Source organism: Equus asinus, chromosome 10 (genome assembly GCF_041296235.1).
Source record: "Equus asinus isolate D_3611 breed Donkey chromosome 10, EquAss-T2T_v2, whole genome shotgun sequence".
NCBI classification, from domain to species: domain Eukaryota; kingdom Metazoa; phylum Chordata; class Mammalia; order Perissodactyla; family Equidae; genus Equus; species Equus asinus.
The window spans coordinates 15349975-15363626 of NC_091799.1; the positions used below are offsets into that span (position 1 = coordinate 15349975).

Sequence of the window (13652 nt, forward strand, 5' to 3'; positions counted from 1 at the left end):
ATAAATGAATGGACATAACACAGTATGCAAAGCCCAAAAAGCTGAAAAAACCCAATTACAGTGTTTGGAGAGGCACAATTAAATAGTACAACTGTCAAGAAAAGCACAGATAAAGGAGACTAAAGAGAATGACTCAATGCAGTGTACCATCCTGGATTGGATCCCAGATTTTTTAAAAGGAGTGGTTATGCAGGACTTAGAGGGACAGAGGGCAAACGATGAGCAGGGACTGCATATTAGACAACAGCATTCTACCCAAGTTAAGGTGCATTAACCTGATCATCATATGATGGCTGCATAAGACAACGATCTTGTTCTTAAAGGACACGTTGAAATATTTAGGAGTAATGGGTCCTGTCTGCACCTTATTTTCAATAGTTCACCAAAAAATAATATACTGTGTGCACGTGTGGGAGAGAGGAGATAAATAAAGCAACTGTGGCAAATGTTACTGGGAAATATACTGGGTGAGGGGTTAAGTGGGTGGCTCACTGTATTCTTCGTGCAGCTGGGGGGTTGAAATTTTTCGAAATATAAATAAAAACTTAAAATGCCAAAAGAAAAAAACCAAACAAATAAAAGCAAAGGTATACTACCACTACCACATACGTCCAGAGAGTGGTAGCTGTTGGGAGCAGGATGAGGAGGTGCACAAGAGTGGTCTAGGGAGGTGGCAATGGAAGGTCCTATTTCTCAACTTGGGTACAGAGAGGTTACACAGATGGATATTTTTGTTTTGTGTATTTTTGTGTGTGTGTTAGTTTCACAATTTTGAATGTTAAAAACGTTTATATGCTCTGAGTTATTCTTTATAGCATATATGCTAACGTTAAATGAGTATAACATGCAGTTATCTGCTTAATGTCTGCATTCCCGTCTTAATCAAAAGTTTAATGTGATCAGAGACTATGTTCCTCTCACCTACCGCTGTGGAACAAAGTAGGCGGGTGTATTTGTTGAACGTAAATGAGTTAAACAAACCTCACTTCTAAGGAATCTATGATAAAGATAGAATCAAAGATATAGTTAAAGAATTGTGAACAGGGATGTTCTGAGGAAAATCTTGGCAAAAAGATTAACACTTAACAACAAGGATTAGATAAGTAGATTATGGCCTTCTAATACAAAGAAATACTGTGCAGCCATTATAAGGCATATGTCCAAAGAATATTTAAAAACAGAAGGCAGAAGAAAGGTTCATGAAAGTTTTTTCTTTTTGAGGAAGATTAGCCCTGAGCTAACACCTGCTGCCAATCCTCCTCTTTTTGCTGAGCAAGACTGGCCCTGAGCTAACATCCGTGCCCATCTTCCTCTACTTTACATGTGGGACGCCTGCCACAGCATGGCTTGACAAGTGGTACCATGTCTGCACCCAGGATCTGAACTGATGAACCCTGGGCTGCCGAAGTCGAACGTGTGAACTTAACTGCTGTGTCACTGGGCCAGCCCCATGAAATTTCTTTTAATTTTTAAAATTTTCTGGGGGTCTGCCCCATGGCCGAGTGGTTAAGTTCACATGCTCTGCTTCAGCAGCCCAGGGTTTCGCCGGTTCAAATCCTGGGGGTGGACATGGCACCACTCATCAAGCCATAGTGAGGCAGCATCCCACATGCCACAACTAGAAAAACCCACAACTAAAAATACACAACTATGTACTGGGGGCTTTGGGAGAAAAAGGAAAAATTAAAATTAAAAAACAAAAAATCCTCTCCCCAATTTTTTACTGTGGTAAAATATACACACCATAAAATTTATCATCTTACCCATTTTTAAGTGTCCACTTCACTGGTATTAAGTACATTCACACTGCTGTGCAACCATGACCACTGTCCATCTCCAGACGGAAACCCTGTCCCCAGGAAGACGCACTCCCCGTTCTTCTCCCCTCCCCGGCCCCCAGTCCCCAGCATTCTCCTTTCTGTCTCTATGCATTTGACTACTCTAGGCGCCTCATACGAGTAGAATCATCCAGTATTTGTCTTTTTGTGACTGGCTTATCTCCCTTAGCATAATGTGTTCAAGGTTCATCCACAGTACAGCACATACAGAATTTCCTTCCCTTTTAAGGTAGCACAAGTTCCATTTTCCCTATCCACTCAGCTATCTTTCAGCTATTGAGCAAAATGTTGCTATGAACATTAGTGTACAAATATCTGTTTGAGTCTCTGTTTCCAGTTCTGTTGGGTACATACCCAGAAATGGATCGCCGGATGATATGGTAACTCTATTTTGAATTTTTTGAGGAACCATGAAACTATTTTCCACAGCAGGTGCACCATTTTACATTCCTATCGATAGTGCACAAGGGTCCCAGTGTGTCCACATCCTCACCAACGTTTATTTTCTATTTCACAGCAAGGGCTCATGAATTTTTAATTAATAAAAAATTAGGACACAAACCTGTAACCCAATCTTATTTTCAAAAAATCAAACTTACATCTGCAAAGAAAAAAGTTTGGGAGTAAACCAAAATGATATAAGTGATGCCCTCTCTGGGTTGAAGGATAAAAATAATTTTTATGCTTCTTTACACTTTTCCATATTTTTCCAATTATCTACCAAGAAAATGAATTCTTTAGATAAGGAAAAAGGTTATTAAATAATTCACTTGTCTGTGACTATTACCTACCTTATATGATGAAAGTAAAATTAATAAATCACGGTACAGTGATTAAATTAAATTTCCTCCTACTATTTTAATTACCAAAAGGCATTTGTTGTTGGTATTAAAAAAACAATTTCAACTCAAAACAGAATTTCAAAGAAAAAAGCAGATGTGGCCAGTAAACCATGGCTACGTCTGAAGTTGTATATAACAAATATTTTTTAAAAACAAAATTGAAGTAATTATATAGGTAATTTAATTGCAAAAATAATTTTTTTCAGCAGCTATATGGCTTCTTCTCACCAAGCAATTTCAGCCATCATTCCCTAATCAGTTTTTTTCTTCTTTCTTAAGAAGCCTTTTTTTCAAATGCAATCTCACTCAAAACCCCAGAGGAATCAGAAAAGTACAACTTCTCCAGCTAAAGCAGAGGCCAGGACCCCTAGAGCCAGCTGGCCTCCTCGAAGCCTTGGGAATCACTGCCACATAATCTGAGGATGGCAGAAAACACAGGGCAAAGGCCAAAACTACTACCTGGGCTGCTTCGTCAGGTATGTGTGCACTGCTTCCTACTCTAATATTCAGACAGATGACAGATTCTGGGGACATTTTCTCTATCCTCTATTAAAAACCAAAAGGGAAACACACACACACACCCTCTCCTCCCACGCCATGCACTGCAGGGTTTATGCTAAAGAGTCCAGGACCAGTTCCCGCTACCTGGAGCAGTAGATCTCACGGGCGGCGTCTTCCTCTTGGACAAGAAGTTTCTCAGTTGGGCCTGTTTCACGGGGGACAGTTTAGCTGCAAGAAATTCATGAACCCATAAACGCTTAAGACTTGGTTTTCAAGATGTTAGTAGATGGAAGAGAACAAAGAGTTAAAAAACTGGGAGGAATGCAATTTACCTGGTACTTTGTGCAAGGGTTTGGTGTTAGACTCTATGGTCGTTTTCAACAAAGCATTGCGCAGGCTTTCAAGGTCACTGTCAAAACTGAAATAGGATAGTGTCACATACAAACCAACTATGACTAGAGAAATCAGGGAAGGCGGGTACACTATCCTCCTAAGTATAAATGCAAGAGATGAGAGCATCCCCAACAGGAAATCTTCAGAAACAGGAAATCCAACCAATCAACATAATCAGTTCAAAGAGATCAGAATCTCAGTATTACATACCATCCCCACTGCAAACACAGCACCACCTGTGCTTCAGCACAAAGGGCAATTAACATCTACACGTTTGGCCTAAAGGCAGAAACACAAAACCACCTTGGTAACTTCAGAGTTACCTGTCTAACTGGCAGGGTCTGTTAAGTTTCCACCTTCAACCAAAACGACAAACCTGAATTTTGAGACAAGTCAGTCAACCTAATCCTATCAGTTAATTTACAGTAAAACAACAATCCTATTACCGTAGTATCTGCTATCATCCACTGAGCAACTGTTTCATCAGGCACACTACCAGCTGCTCTACAGACTTAATTAAACTCTCCAGCAATCCCACGAGGCAGGTGTTGTTACCCTCATTTTTAAGGCAAAAGAATAAAGGATTGGAATGGGTGAGGAACTTGACCAGGATCACATGGGTGACAGCGGAGTCACTTTCAAACCCACATCTGAACCACTCTAAGAATACTCCACTTTACTCCCAAATATTCATTCTTTCATTCAGCCACGTTGTTGAGTAGAGGAGCTGTAACAGGCCCCTGCTCCCGCACACCTGTGCGCGCTGCTCTGGGAGCAAACATCCGAGGGAAGGCTCCACTGGGAGGTTTGGTTATAAAGACGGAGCTGCTGGAGACTGTCCACCAGGTGATTCAACCTCTTCCTCTGCTGGTTGATGATTTCCCGGTTGTTGGCCAGGGTGTTAAACAGTGTCTCTCGCTCTGGCACCAGCAGGCGCCTGTTGACAGCAATGAGAAAAGAATTAAAGGTGAATGGTTCAAGTAAAAGAACTTCCCACAAGAAGGAAAAAGACTACAAGTCTAACAGTTAAAAGAATAAAATGGAGAGCCACTAGTGGGCAAGAAGCATCAAGAAATTACTAGAACATGAAAAGGGGATGAAAGCCTAATGAGGATAAACTGGAACGAGGAAAGAGCAGCTTAAGAGATGCAGGCCAGGCCTGTGGCAAAGGACAGCATAATCAGGACAAAGTCCAAGGAGGTTTGCAGGAAGAAAAGGGTGGGAGATCGAGTCAAAAATGGGGAAAAATTCATTCATATACATACTTAGGAAATATGTATTTTTCTGTATATAAATTATAGTCGGTAAAAAGAAAACACCCAGGAGTTCACTGGAATTCTATGGGAATCAGTCCTTGCTTCAGAGAGCTGTCAACAAACACTGGAACAGCACACGACTTAGCAGCAAAGAAGTAACCTTCCAGAAAGAACTACAAGAAGAAGGGGACCACAGGCTCTATCTTTCTAGTGACAAAGTAGTTCAACATAAATTTTTAAAAATGCATTTCAGTAGCGTACAAGGTAACGTTTAAAGGACCTAAAACAGAGACGTGCTAGAAAATTGTACAGATTTAAGAATTTGAACCCTGCAGAAAGGGAACTTAAAAAGAAAACCATGTTAAGTAATAAATCCATGGGGTCGTTTTAAAGGAGAAGAAAGCCTGGCTTCCCAAAGAACATCATGCACTTTTTAGAAAAAGCCAACTTATTAATTAGCAAAGAGAAATCCAACTGTCATGCACAGCAGAATGTGTGCACCATCAGGGCAAGCCGTTTGCCAACAGGTGGTTGAACGTGAATTCAGAACCAGGAGAGTAAGCTGTGAAATCTCTAAGGGGGCCCAACTGCCCAAAGGTACACGTGCTCCAGGCCACAGGCCACTGAATCCTCCCCCAACCAGTGTCTGAGTGATCCACGCCCACCTCTGTCTGCCCACATCTATGCTCCAGGCTGAGGCTCCTCAGGTCAGGCACAAAGCCTTTCTCCACGTGGTACAATACAATGCATCAAATTCTGCCCTCTAAAGTTTAAGCACATTCTAGCCCCGCCCCTGACATCTCACACAGTTGCTCCATTGAAAAGTTCCGCCATCCCACAGCTTTGTAAACAAGTAAACAGATTGTTTCTTGGTTCCTTTCCTCATAGGGCTAATCACTAATCAAGCACAGGTGTTTCAGAAATCTGGCATTGTGAGGGCTGATCCGTCTTTCTCGTTTCTTGTGGAAACTTGACTGCTCTTAGAATGTACTGCATTTTATTCCTCCCAGAAAACATACGGCATAAAAGCAAATATCCAGAGATAGAGGATGAGGCAAAAGGATTTCTCCATCTTTGCCATCACTCCTCTCATCCTTTGAATTATCCACACCAATTAGGAACGTTTCCTCAAAAAGAAAACTTGGAATATACAGAATAGCATAAAGGACAGTTCCTCCTAATCCCATCTCATAGATATAGCTGTGAATATTTCTTTTTTTTAAGATTGGCACCTGAGCTAACATCTGTGGCCAATCTTTTTTTTTTTTCCCTTCTTCTTCTCCCCAAAGGCCCCGAGTACATAGTTGTATATCCTAGTTGTGGGTCCTTCTGGTTGTGGCATGTGGGACGCCGCCTCAGCATGGCGTGACAAGCAGTGCCATGTCCGCGCCCAGGATCCGAACCAACGAGACCCCAGGCCACTGAAGCAGAGTGCGCAAACTTACCCACTGAGACACGGGGCCAGCCCCTGTGAATATTTTGACAGATTTATTTCCAGTATCTTTTCTATATTCAGACCTCCACACTGAAATGATCCAGTATAATTTTGTCTTACCTTTTCTGTCTTTCATACATTTTATCTAATAATTATATATTTTGTACATTTCACATAACATAAAAAATATATTTAATCAGATTTTTTCAGAACCTGCTAGTCAATGGTTACAGTATTCTGTATTAAGAAAAAAAACATGACCAGATTTATTTAGCCACTCCTCTAACTTTTGGATAATCAGGTTGAATCCAATTTTTCACTATCATAAACTATGCTGCAATATAAATTCTTTTATGTAAATTGTTGTGAGCCTTGCTATTATTTCTGTAGAACAAATTTCTAGAAGTAGAATGACTGGGTCAAAGAGAACGAACATTTGTACGTTTTTTTATAAATGTCCCTAAGTCATCTTTTAAAAAGGCTACAGCAGCATCTCCTGTAGCCCGTGGGGGATGAGACATGGCTCACTTTTGTTTTTTCTTTTGTTCCAGATGCCGATCCCACTCCAAGTCTAGGACATCATTCACATCTTGGACAGCAAATTTCACATATTGATGAAGGCGCCGAATTTCCTACAAGAGGAAAATGAAAAGGCAAATGGCTGCATTTTCCAGGAGCTTGGAGGAAGGTGTATCACAACAGTCAAAATGATTGTGAAACATTTTTATGTTGAGGACCACAATGAACACGGAAAACCTAACAGTCTTTAACATATTCATTAGAACATTATAGTTAAAATGAAAAAGAGAAGCTCCACCTTTTTAACTGTGTGTCAGACAGGTGGTGCCAGGAAAAGGGACAGAGAAGGAGCTGTTGCCCAGGGCCTCTAGGGAACAAATGTTCTTGTTGAGTCTCCTGTTTCAGCTCCTGTAAAGCATCTCACATGGTCTAGGAATTTTCCACTGCACTCTGGCACTCCAGCCGTGCAGCCATTTAGTTTTTGCTCTCCCACCCATGAAATTAACTGGAATATAGACAAAATTATCCTACAAAACAGCGCTGAAAATAATTCTAAACCTATCTATTCATAGCATAGAACACATAAGTCATCTCGCCAGTTGAGAAAAACTCATTTCTTCTCAAAAACAATGAATAGTATCAGCACTAGAAATTGAATTTACTATTATTAAAATTCCTACTTATTAACTTATTTTGGGCCTGCAATAATTTTCTTTAAATTTTGGGTCCAGTGTTAACTTTCATGGCTATACAATTTGACTCTCAAAAATTAAAGATGAAGTTTTCCATCAAATATGTATACAAATGAAGACAATGTGCTATACACTGGGAAAAGCTCTTTACATCTGTACAAAGATCTTATTGTGCTTAACTACATTTTCCAAATTATTCTTGGATAAGGGTATATGCCTCAGCTGAAAAAGAGAAAATGTCATTTAAAAAGAGGCAGGATGATTTCAGGAAGTAGCAGTAACCTTAGCATCAAACATAAATTTCAACACAATATTCAATGATTACAAGGAGGCCCTTTTCTTTGAACACTTCAAATGTGATCACACCTGTGTGTATTAGCTGATGCTGGGTCTTCTGAATGCCCTCCCAACTTGGTCTACCACAAAGAAAACAACTTTTCTTTTAGGGCCCATCACAAATGCTTCTTTCCTGTGGCTTAGCTGCTCCGTCATCTGTAATCCCACAGCAATACAGCCCACATTACATTTATATGTTCATCTTTCCCACTGCCACTTACCCAGCTGGAGGGATTGTACATTGTAGCACACTGGTTAAGAGCACTGGCTCTGAGCTAGACTGCCCAGGGTCAAGGGCCCCGCATTTATTTGTGGTGAGAATGGGTAGTTTCAATATTTCTTGTTTCCTTATCTTCCTTTTGTACATAGTGTGCAATTCAATAAATGCTAGCTATTATCTACTAAGCATTGTGAAAAAAAGAAAGTGATTTACTTTTGAATGGGGAAGGTGTCCCCCAAAAGCTGTATGCTTTTCTTTCAACTTAGACACAGAACAAGAACTGAAAAAGGCATGTAGGAAGAACGTGTAATTGATGCAACATGGAGGCCTGTAATTTGATGAGTGGTAGGCAAGTGGTCAGCACTCTCTTCCCGAGTTAACATCCAGAGGGAGGACACGTCTAGGAATGCCATTCGGGCTGCGGGACACAGCAGGGGTTCCTCAGCCTGTCTGGGAGCAGGGACCACTTCTTTCATTTTTCCTACTGTCGGTAAGCTTCCCAGGTGTGGGATGGAAATGGTGGACTTTCTGGGCAGGAGGGGATTCTGCGCACTCACAGACCCTCATGTCTCAGGTGAGGAAGACCAGCACTACCACCTGTGCACCCTTTGCTACCAGGACTCTAGGCAAATGTGAGGAGGTGGGAGATGATCGCCACCACAGCTTGTGATACATCAGTTTTGAATAAATGGAAAGACGAAAACAAACCCAGATTAAAACAAAGAATAAGGATAACTAAGAGTTAATGGGAGAAGTAACTTTGCTAAAGTATGGCTTACAGGTGGAGGTTTCGATTCTGATTCCACCCTTAGTGGCAACATCACTCTAGACAAGCTCCCTAGCCTATGAGGCTCAATTTCCTTAGCTGCACAATGGAATCAATAACTCACATCTTTCAGAGCAATTAGTTTTGAAGACTAGAAATAATGTGTAAAAAACACTTAGCAGAGTACCTGGCACTCAAAGAATAGTTAGTAATTTAATAATTGTTATTTATGACTTGATGTCTAAATATAACTTTTTCAATAGCGCACCCTCTACCAAGCTTAAGGTTTAATTAAGAACTATATTTTTGAGCCAGCCCTGATGGCCTAGTGGTTAAAGCTCTGTGCACGCTGCTTTGGCGGCCTGGGTTCAGTTCCCGGGTGCGGAAGCACACCACTTGTCTGTCAGGAGCCATGCTGCGGTGGCAGCTCACAAAGAACGAGGGTGACTTACAACGAGAATACACAACTATGTACTGGGGCTTTAGGGAGGGTAAAAAAAAAAGCTAAATATAATTTAGGGGAAGAAAAAGAATTCTGTTTTTTGTTTAATCCAAAAATCACTAAGTAGAAACGTGCCATTTTCTATGTTATAGTTAAGGAAGTCTATGGGTCATAGTAAATTATTCACAAGAAATTAACAACTTCATAAGGGCAGTCATCCAAACCCATACCTCAAAAAGGAGAGTGGTTGCTATAGGAGTTTGCTTGAAACAGCACACTTCGGCTGGACTCTCCTACCTGGAGCTGAGCTTCACTCTTGGGATCCAGCGGTCTCTTATAGAGCAGATGTAGATATCCAGAGTCACGATTTCTCTCATTTTGTTCTCTGGCTTCTTCAACACCAGCAAAACCCTCAAGTAAAGTTGTTTTCAGGGTACTGATATCTCCATGAAGAGACTAAAAAAGGTACAAGGATGTATTGATACAGAAAGTGGTATTTCTGAGACATAAACCTTTCTGTCTGGGTCAAGGAAGGTGGTGTTTCTCAAATATTTAACACGATGAACATCTGAATATAGTTAGTTACAGAAAAAAAGAATTTCATTGTTTAGAAAGAAAAATACTAATGTTCATTTTTTTTTAATTACTTTTTTCCCTCAATAAAAAAATACATATTTTAATAATCAGGAACTCAGAAAATCAGGAAAGTACTGACAGTACCAATAATCCTACTACCTGAAGACAATCACTGCTAACACCCTGGAGAACCTTCCTCTGTCCAGTATGTTACCCAAGACCAGAGCTCTGGAGTCACACAGCCCGAAGTGGGATCCTGGCACTAACACTCGGGAACCGGGTGGCTCTGGGAAAACGGCTTCACCTCTCTAAGCCTCAGTGTCCTGACTTGCAAAATCGAAGGGAGAACAGCACCCATTATACAGGTACGTTGTGAGGATTCAATGAGATAATACAGGTAAAGTAGTTCACACAGCGCCTGGCACACAGTAAGGAGCAATGATAGTAACACAGTAAATCATACTATTAACAACAAACGTCTGATATTTTTACACTATGTATACTCTTGAGTATTCTGCTTTTTTTTAAACCTCACACCTTATAATCTAACAATTTACTATAAAAGATAGTAAATTTGCTCCTGTAAATGAGCCACAATATCTTCATTAAAATCTGTTTTTATACTAAGGAAAAAAAAAGATAGTAAATTTTTTAAATATACCTAAATTAACAACTATAATAAACTTTTATGGAGTAGCTTGTATGTGTCAGTGGGGTAGAAACTATTATTATTCCATTTTCTATCTAAGAACCCTAAAACCCAGAGTAGCTAGACTGACTTGACCAAAGGCACACAGTTTCTGGTCAAGTGCTGCAGGCGGGCTCTGCAGTTAGGCATTCCTAAGTGACCCACTCAGCTACACAAAAACAACAGTGGTGGTCCCTGAAGAGAGAAAGCATGGACATCCAGTACTGTGAGAACAGGTTTTTAAATTGCAATCCAATTTAGGAAGAATACAAACACAAACCTCTGTGGTCTCTTTAATCTCTAAGAGAAAGGTGTGCAAGTCATCTGCTTCTGTCCGCAGCATCTTCATCTCCTCGGACGTGCCCACTTGGAAACAGGCTTTGGAAGTTCGGGCTTTCAACTCTTCCAACTCCTTCTGAAAGTGAGCGATCTGCAGAAGCCACAAATGAGCAGACTCCTCAGTCTGAATGGCACGGCAGTAAGGGCACTGCTACTGGGCTCGCGAAAGCATAGACTCTGGGACACACCAAGGTCGCAAGCCAGAGTAAAAGAGTCCCGGAGGAGTCTGCACCCAGAGCCAGCAAGCCTCTCACAGCTACTTCGGGAAACAACGTGCAGGAAGAAGTTTACCTCCTCCCCAATGCCAGCCATCACAGGATCGGACTCTTTCCATTGATGTCCCTGCTTTTCTGTGACAGGAGGCTGAAGTGATTTTGCCTGAAATGGAAGGCAAAAGGTTTAAAAATGCATCTGATACCACCAGTCACGGCTTCATGAAGCAGCTGGGTCAGTTCCTATCACAGAGAGTGGCACACTCTTCACAGTCATTGTTCCATCATTCACTCTTTTGAATCCATATTTACTGGGTATCTGCTTGGTACAAGGCATGTTCTAGACAGTGGAGACAGAGGTGAAGGAGGTAGATGAGGTCCCTCCTCTCGTGTAATTTACCTTCTGTTGGGACAAGATGGATAAGAAGTAAACAAACCAGCTAATTTCAGCTGGTGATAAACAATATGAAAAAGTAAAGAGGAACACGGAGAGAATAAAAGGGGCGCGACTTGAGATGAGACGGCCGGGAAAGCCCTCATCCGGTGCTGCCTCTGAACTGAGACCTGAAGTAAGGGGGAAGCTACAGAAAGGGCTGGGGGAAGCACCTTCTGGGCAACAAGAGCCAAGTGCAAGGAATCTGAGGCAGGAAAGACGTTCGCATGTTCTAGGCAAAGAGATAAACTAACGGTGAAGTCAGGGAGGCCGGCAGGAAGGGAGCTGGAGGCAGGCAGGGGCAAGTCGTGTAAGGCTATACCGAGGAGGGTGGATTTTATTCCAAGTGTGTTGTAAAGCTACCAGTGGAGTTTTAAGAGAGTTTAAACTACTTTTTGACTCACGGTTTTAAAAGATCCCTCTTACTGCTAAATAGAGCCCAGATGACAGTGAGAGGCAGAAGAAACAGTCAGGAGGCTAACAAGGTAAGAGATGATAATGGCCTGAAACAGGACCTTAGCAGGGAAAACAGACATGGATTTATGACATAAACCACATGAGAGGAGAGCTGACAAGACTTTCTGCTAGCACGGACTGGGGGGAGGTTCTGCTAAAGAGAGAAATCCAGGATGACTTCTGGGTTTGAGGCTTGAGCAAACCTTGACCTACTTACTGAGATGGAAACACTGGAAAAGGAACAGGTTCTAGGGGACACAGAAACCAAGAATTCTGCTTTAGAGGTGTTAGAATTTGAGATGGCTTTTAAATTATTTGATATCTACAGCAATTAACATGTAGAGAGTTTTTAGACTGTATAAGCATTCACTAAAACAGCAAACATTTACTTAATAAACGTCATGTGTCATGTATTATGCCAAAAGCTAGACCTGTAGAGTGGGCATTTACTGTGTGCCCCATACGGTGTGTGCTGGGGCCAGGAGGAGGCTTGGCTGGGGGACAGAAGGAAAAGACATGACTCCTGCTCTGAAGGCACTCAAATAATAAGCGGGAAATTGACATAAAATTCTCTTTAAGTTAAACCATAAAAATAAACTGAGATGACAGCCTGTAGATCTAAACATGAAAAGTGAAATAACAAAGCTTTTAGAAACACAATTCATAGTGAGAAAGTATTTACGTTACGTGAGTGCGTGTGCGTGTGTGTATCCAAAAGGAAGTAACGCTTACAAATCAATAAGAAAAAGACAGACAACCCAATAGAAAAAGGGGTAAAAGACTTGAACAGATGCCCCACAAAAGAAGATATTCAAATGGACAATAATCACGAAAAAAAGCTGAATTTTACTGTTCATGAGGGAAATATTAATTAAAACCACAAAATACAACTACAATAAAAAGTGAACAATATCAAGATTGGTGAGCATGTGGAGCAGCGGGGCTCTCACATACTCCTGGCGGAATTTACAAAAGAGGAACACATGTGTATTCCATGACCCAGCAATTCCACTCCTAGGTACATGCCCAACAGATATGCATGCACATGTTCACCCAAAGACATCAACTAGCAAGGTCAGAGCAACACTACTCTCAATAACTTAAATCCGGAAACGACTCAAATGTCCCTCAACGTGGAAAGAATACTTGTAGTATAGTCACTCAATGAATTCCATACAGCAAAAATGATACGGATAAATCACACAAGCACAATGTTGAGCAAGACAGCCAGATACAAGGAAACATACGATGTGATTCCATTTTATAGGAGGTACAGACAGGCTAAACTAAGCTATGCGGTCAGCAAGCACGACAGTGAGTCCCCTCTGGCAAGGGTAGTGACTAGAAGGGCGCACATGATACAGGAATTCTGAGGTCCTGGTAATGTTCTATTTCATGATCTGGGTACTGGTTATCAAGGTATATTCAGCCGGCGACAGTTCACCGAGGGGCACATGTGTCACACATGTACTTCTTTCCTATGTGTATTGTATGTCAATAAAAACTAAATAAGTAAAATATATTGAGATGTTAAGGAAAAGCAGAGAAAAAGAAGGCAGTGGATAAGATTTCTTGGTTACTTTCGGAATGAGAGAAAAAAATCAGGTGCTACAGTCTTTCCAGATATAAAGAGAATACAACAAACTGAGCAGCATAGCATGGATAAGCTCAGGAACCAGCGGAGAAAACAACTCTAAGACTCTAGGGT

The 13652-nt window shown here is 41.2% G+C and overlaps 1 protein-coding gene across 7 annotated transcripts in view; it reads right to left on the bottom strand.

The window, feature by feature from the left end:
• The window catches only part of NUP214 (nucleoporin 214), a 98252-nt gene that overhangs the window by 61366 nt on the left and 23234 nt on the right, over positions 1 to 13652 (bottom strand). For all 7 annotated transcript variants that reach the window (XM_070518508.1, XM_014863446.3, XM_070518507.1 and 4 more), the window contains exons 15-21: positions 11135 to 11221; positions 10785 to 10934; positions 9538 to 9696; positions 6794 to 6897; positions 4329 to 4511; positions 3514 to 3599; positions 3326 to 3409 (exon numbers count right to left, since the gene is read on the bottom strand). In XM_070518508.1, coding sequence (XP_070374609.1) covers positions 3326 to 3409; positions 3514 to 3599; positions 4329 to 4511; positions 6794 to 6897; positions 9538 to 9696; positions 10785 to 10934; positions 11135 to 11221 — 853 coding nt within the window. The remainder of the gene's footprint in view (positions 1 to 3325; positions 3410 to 3513; positions 3600 to 4328; positions 4512 to 6793; positions 6898 to 9537; positions 9697 to 10784; positions 10935 to 11134; positions 11222 to 13652) is intronic.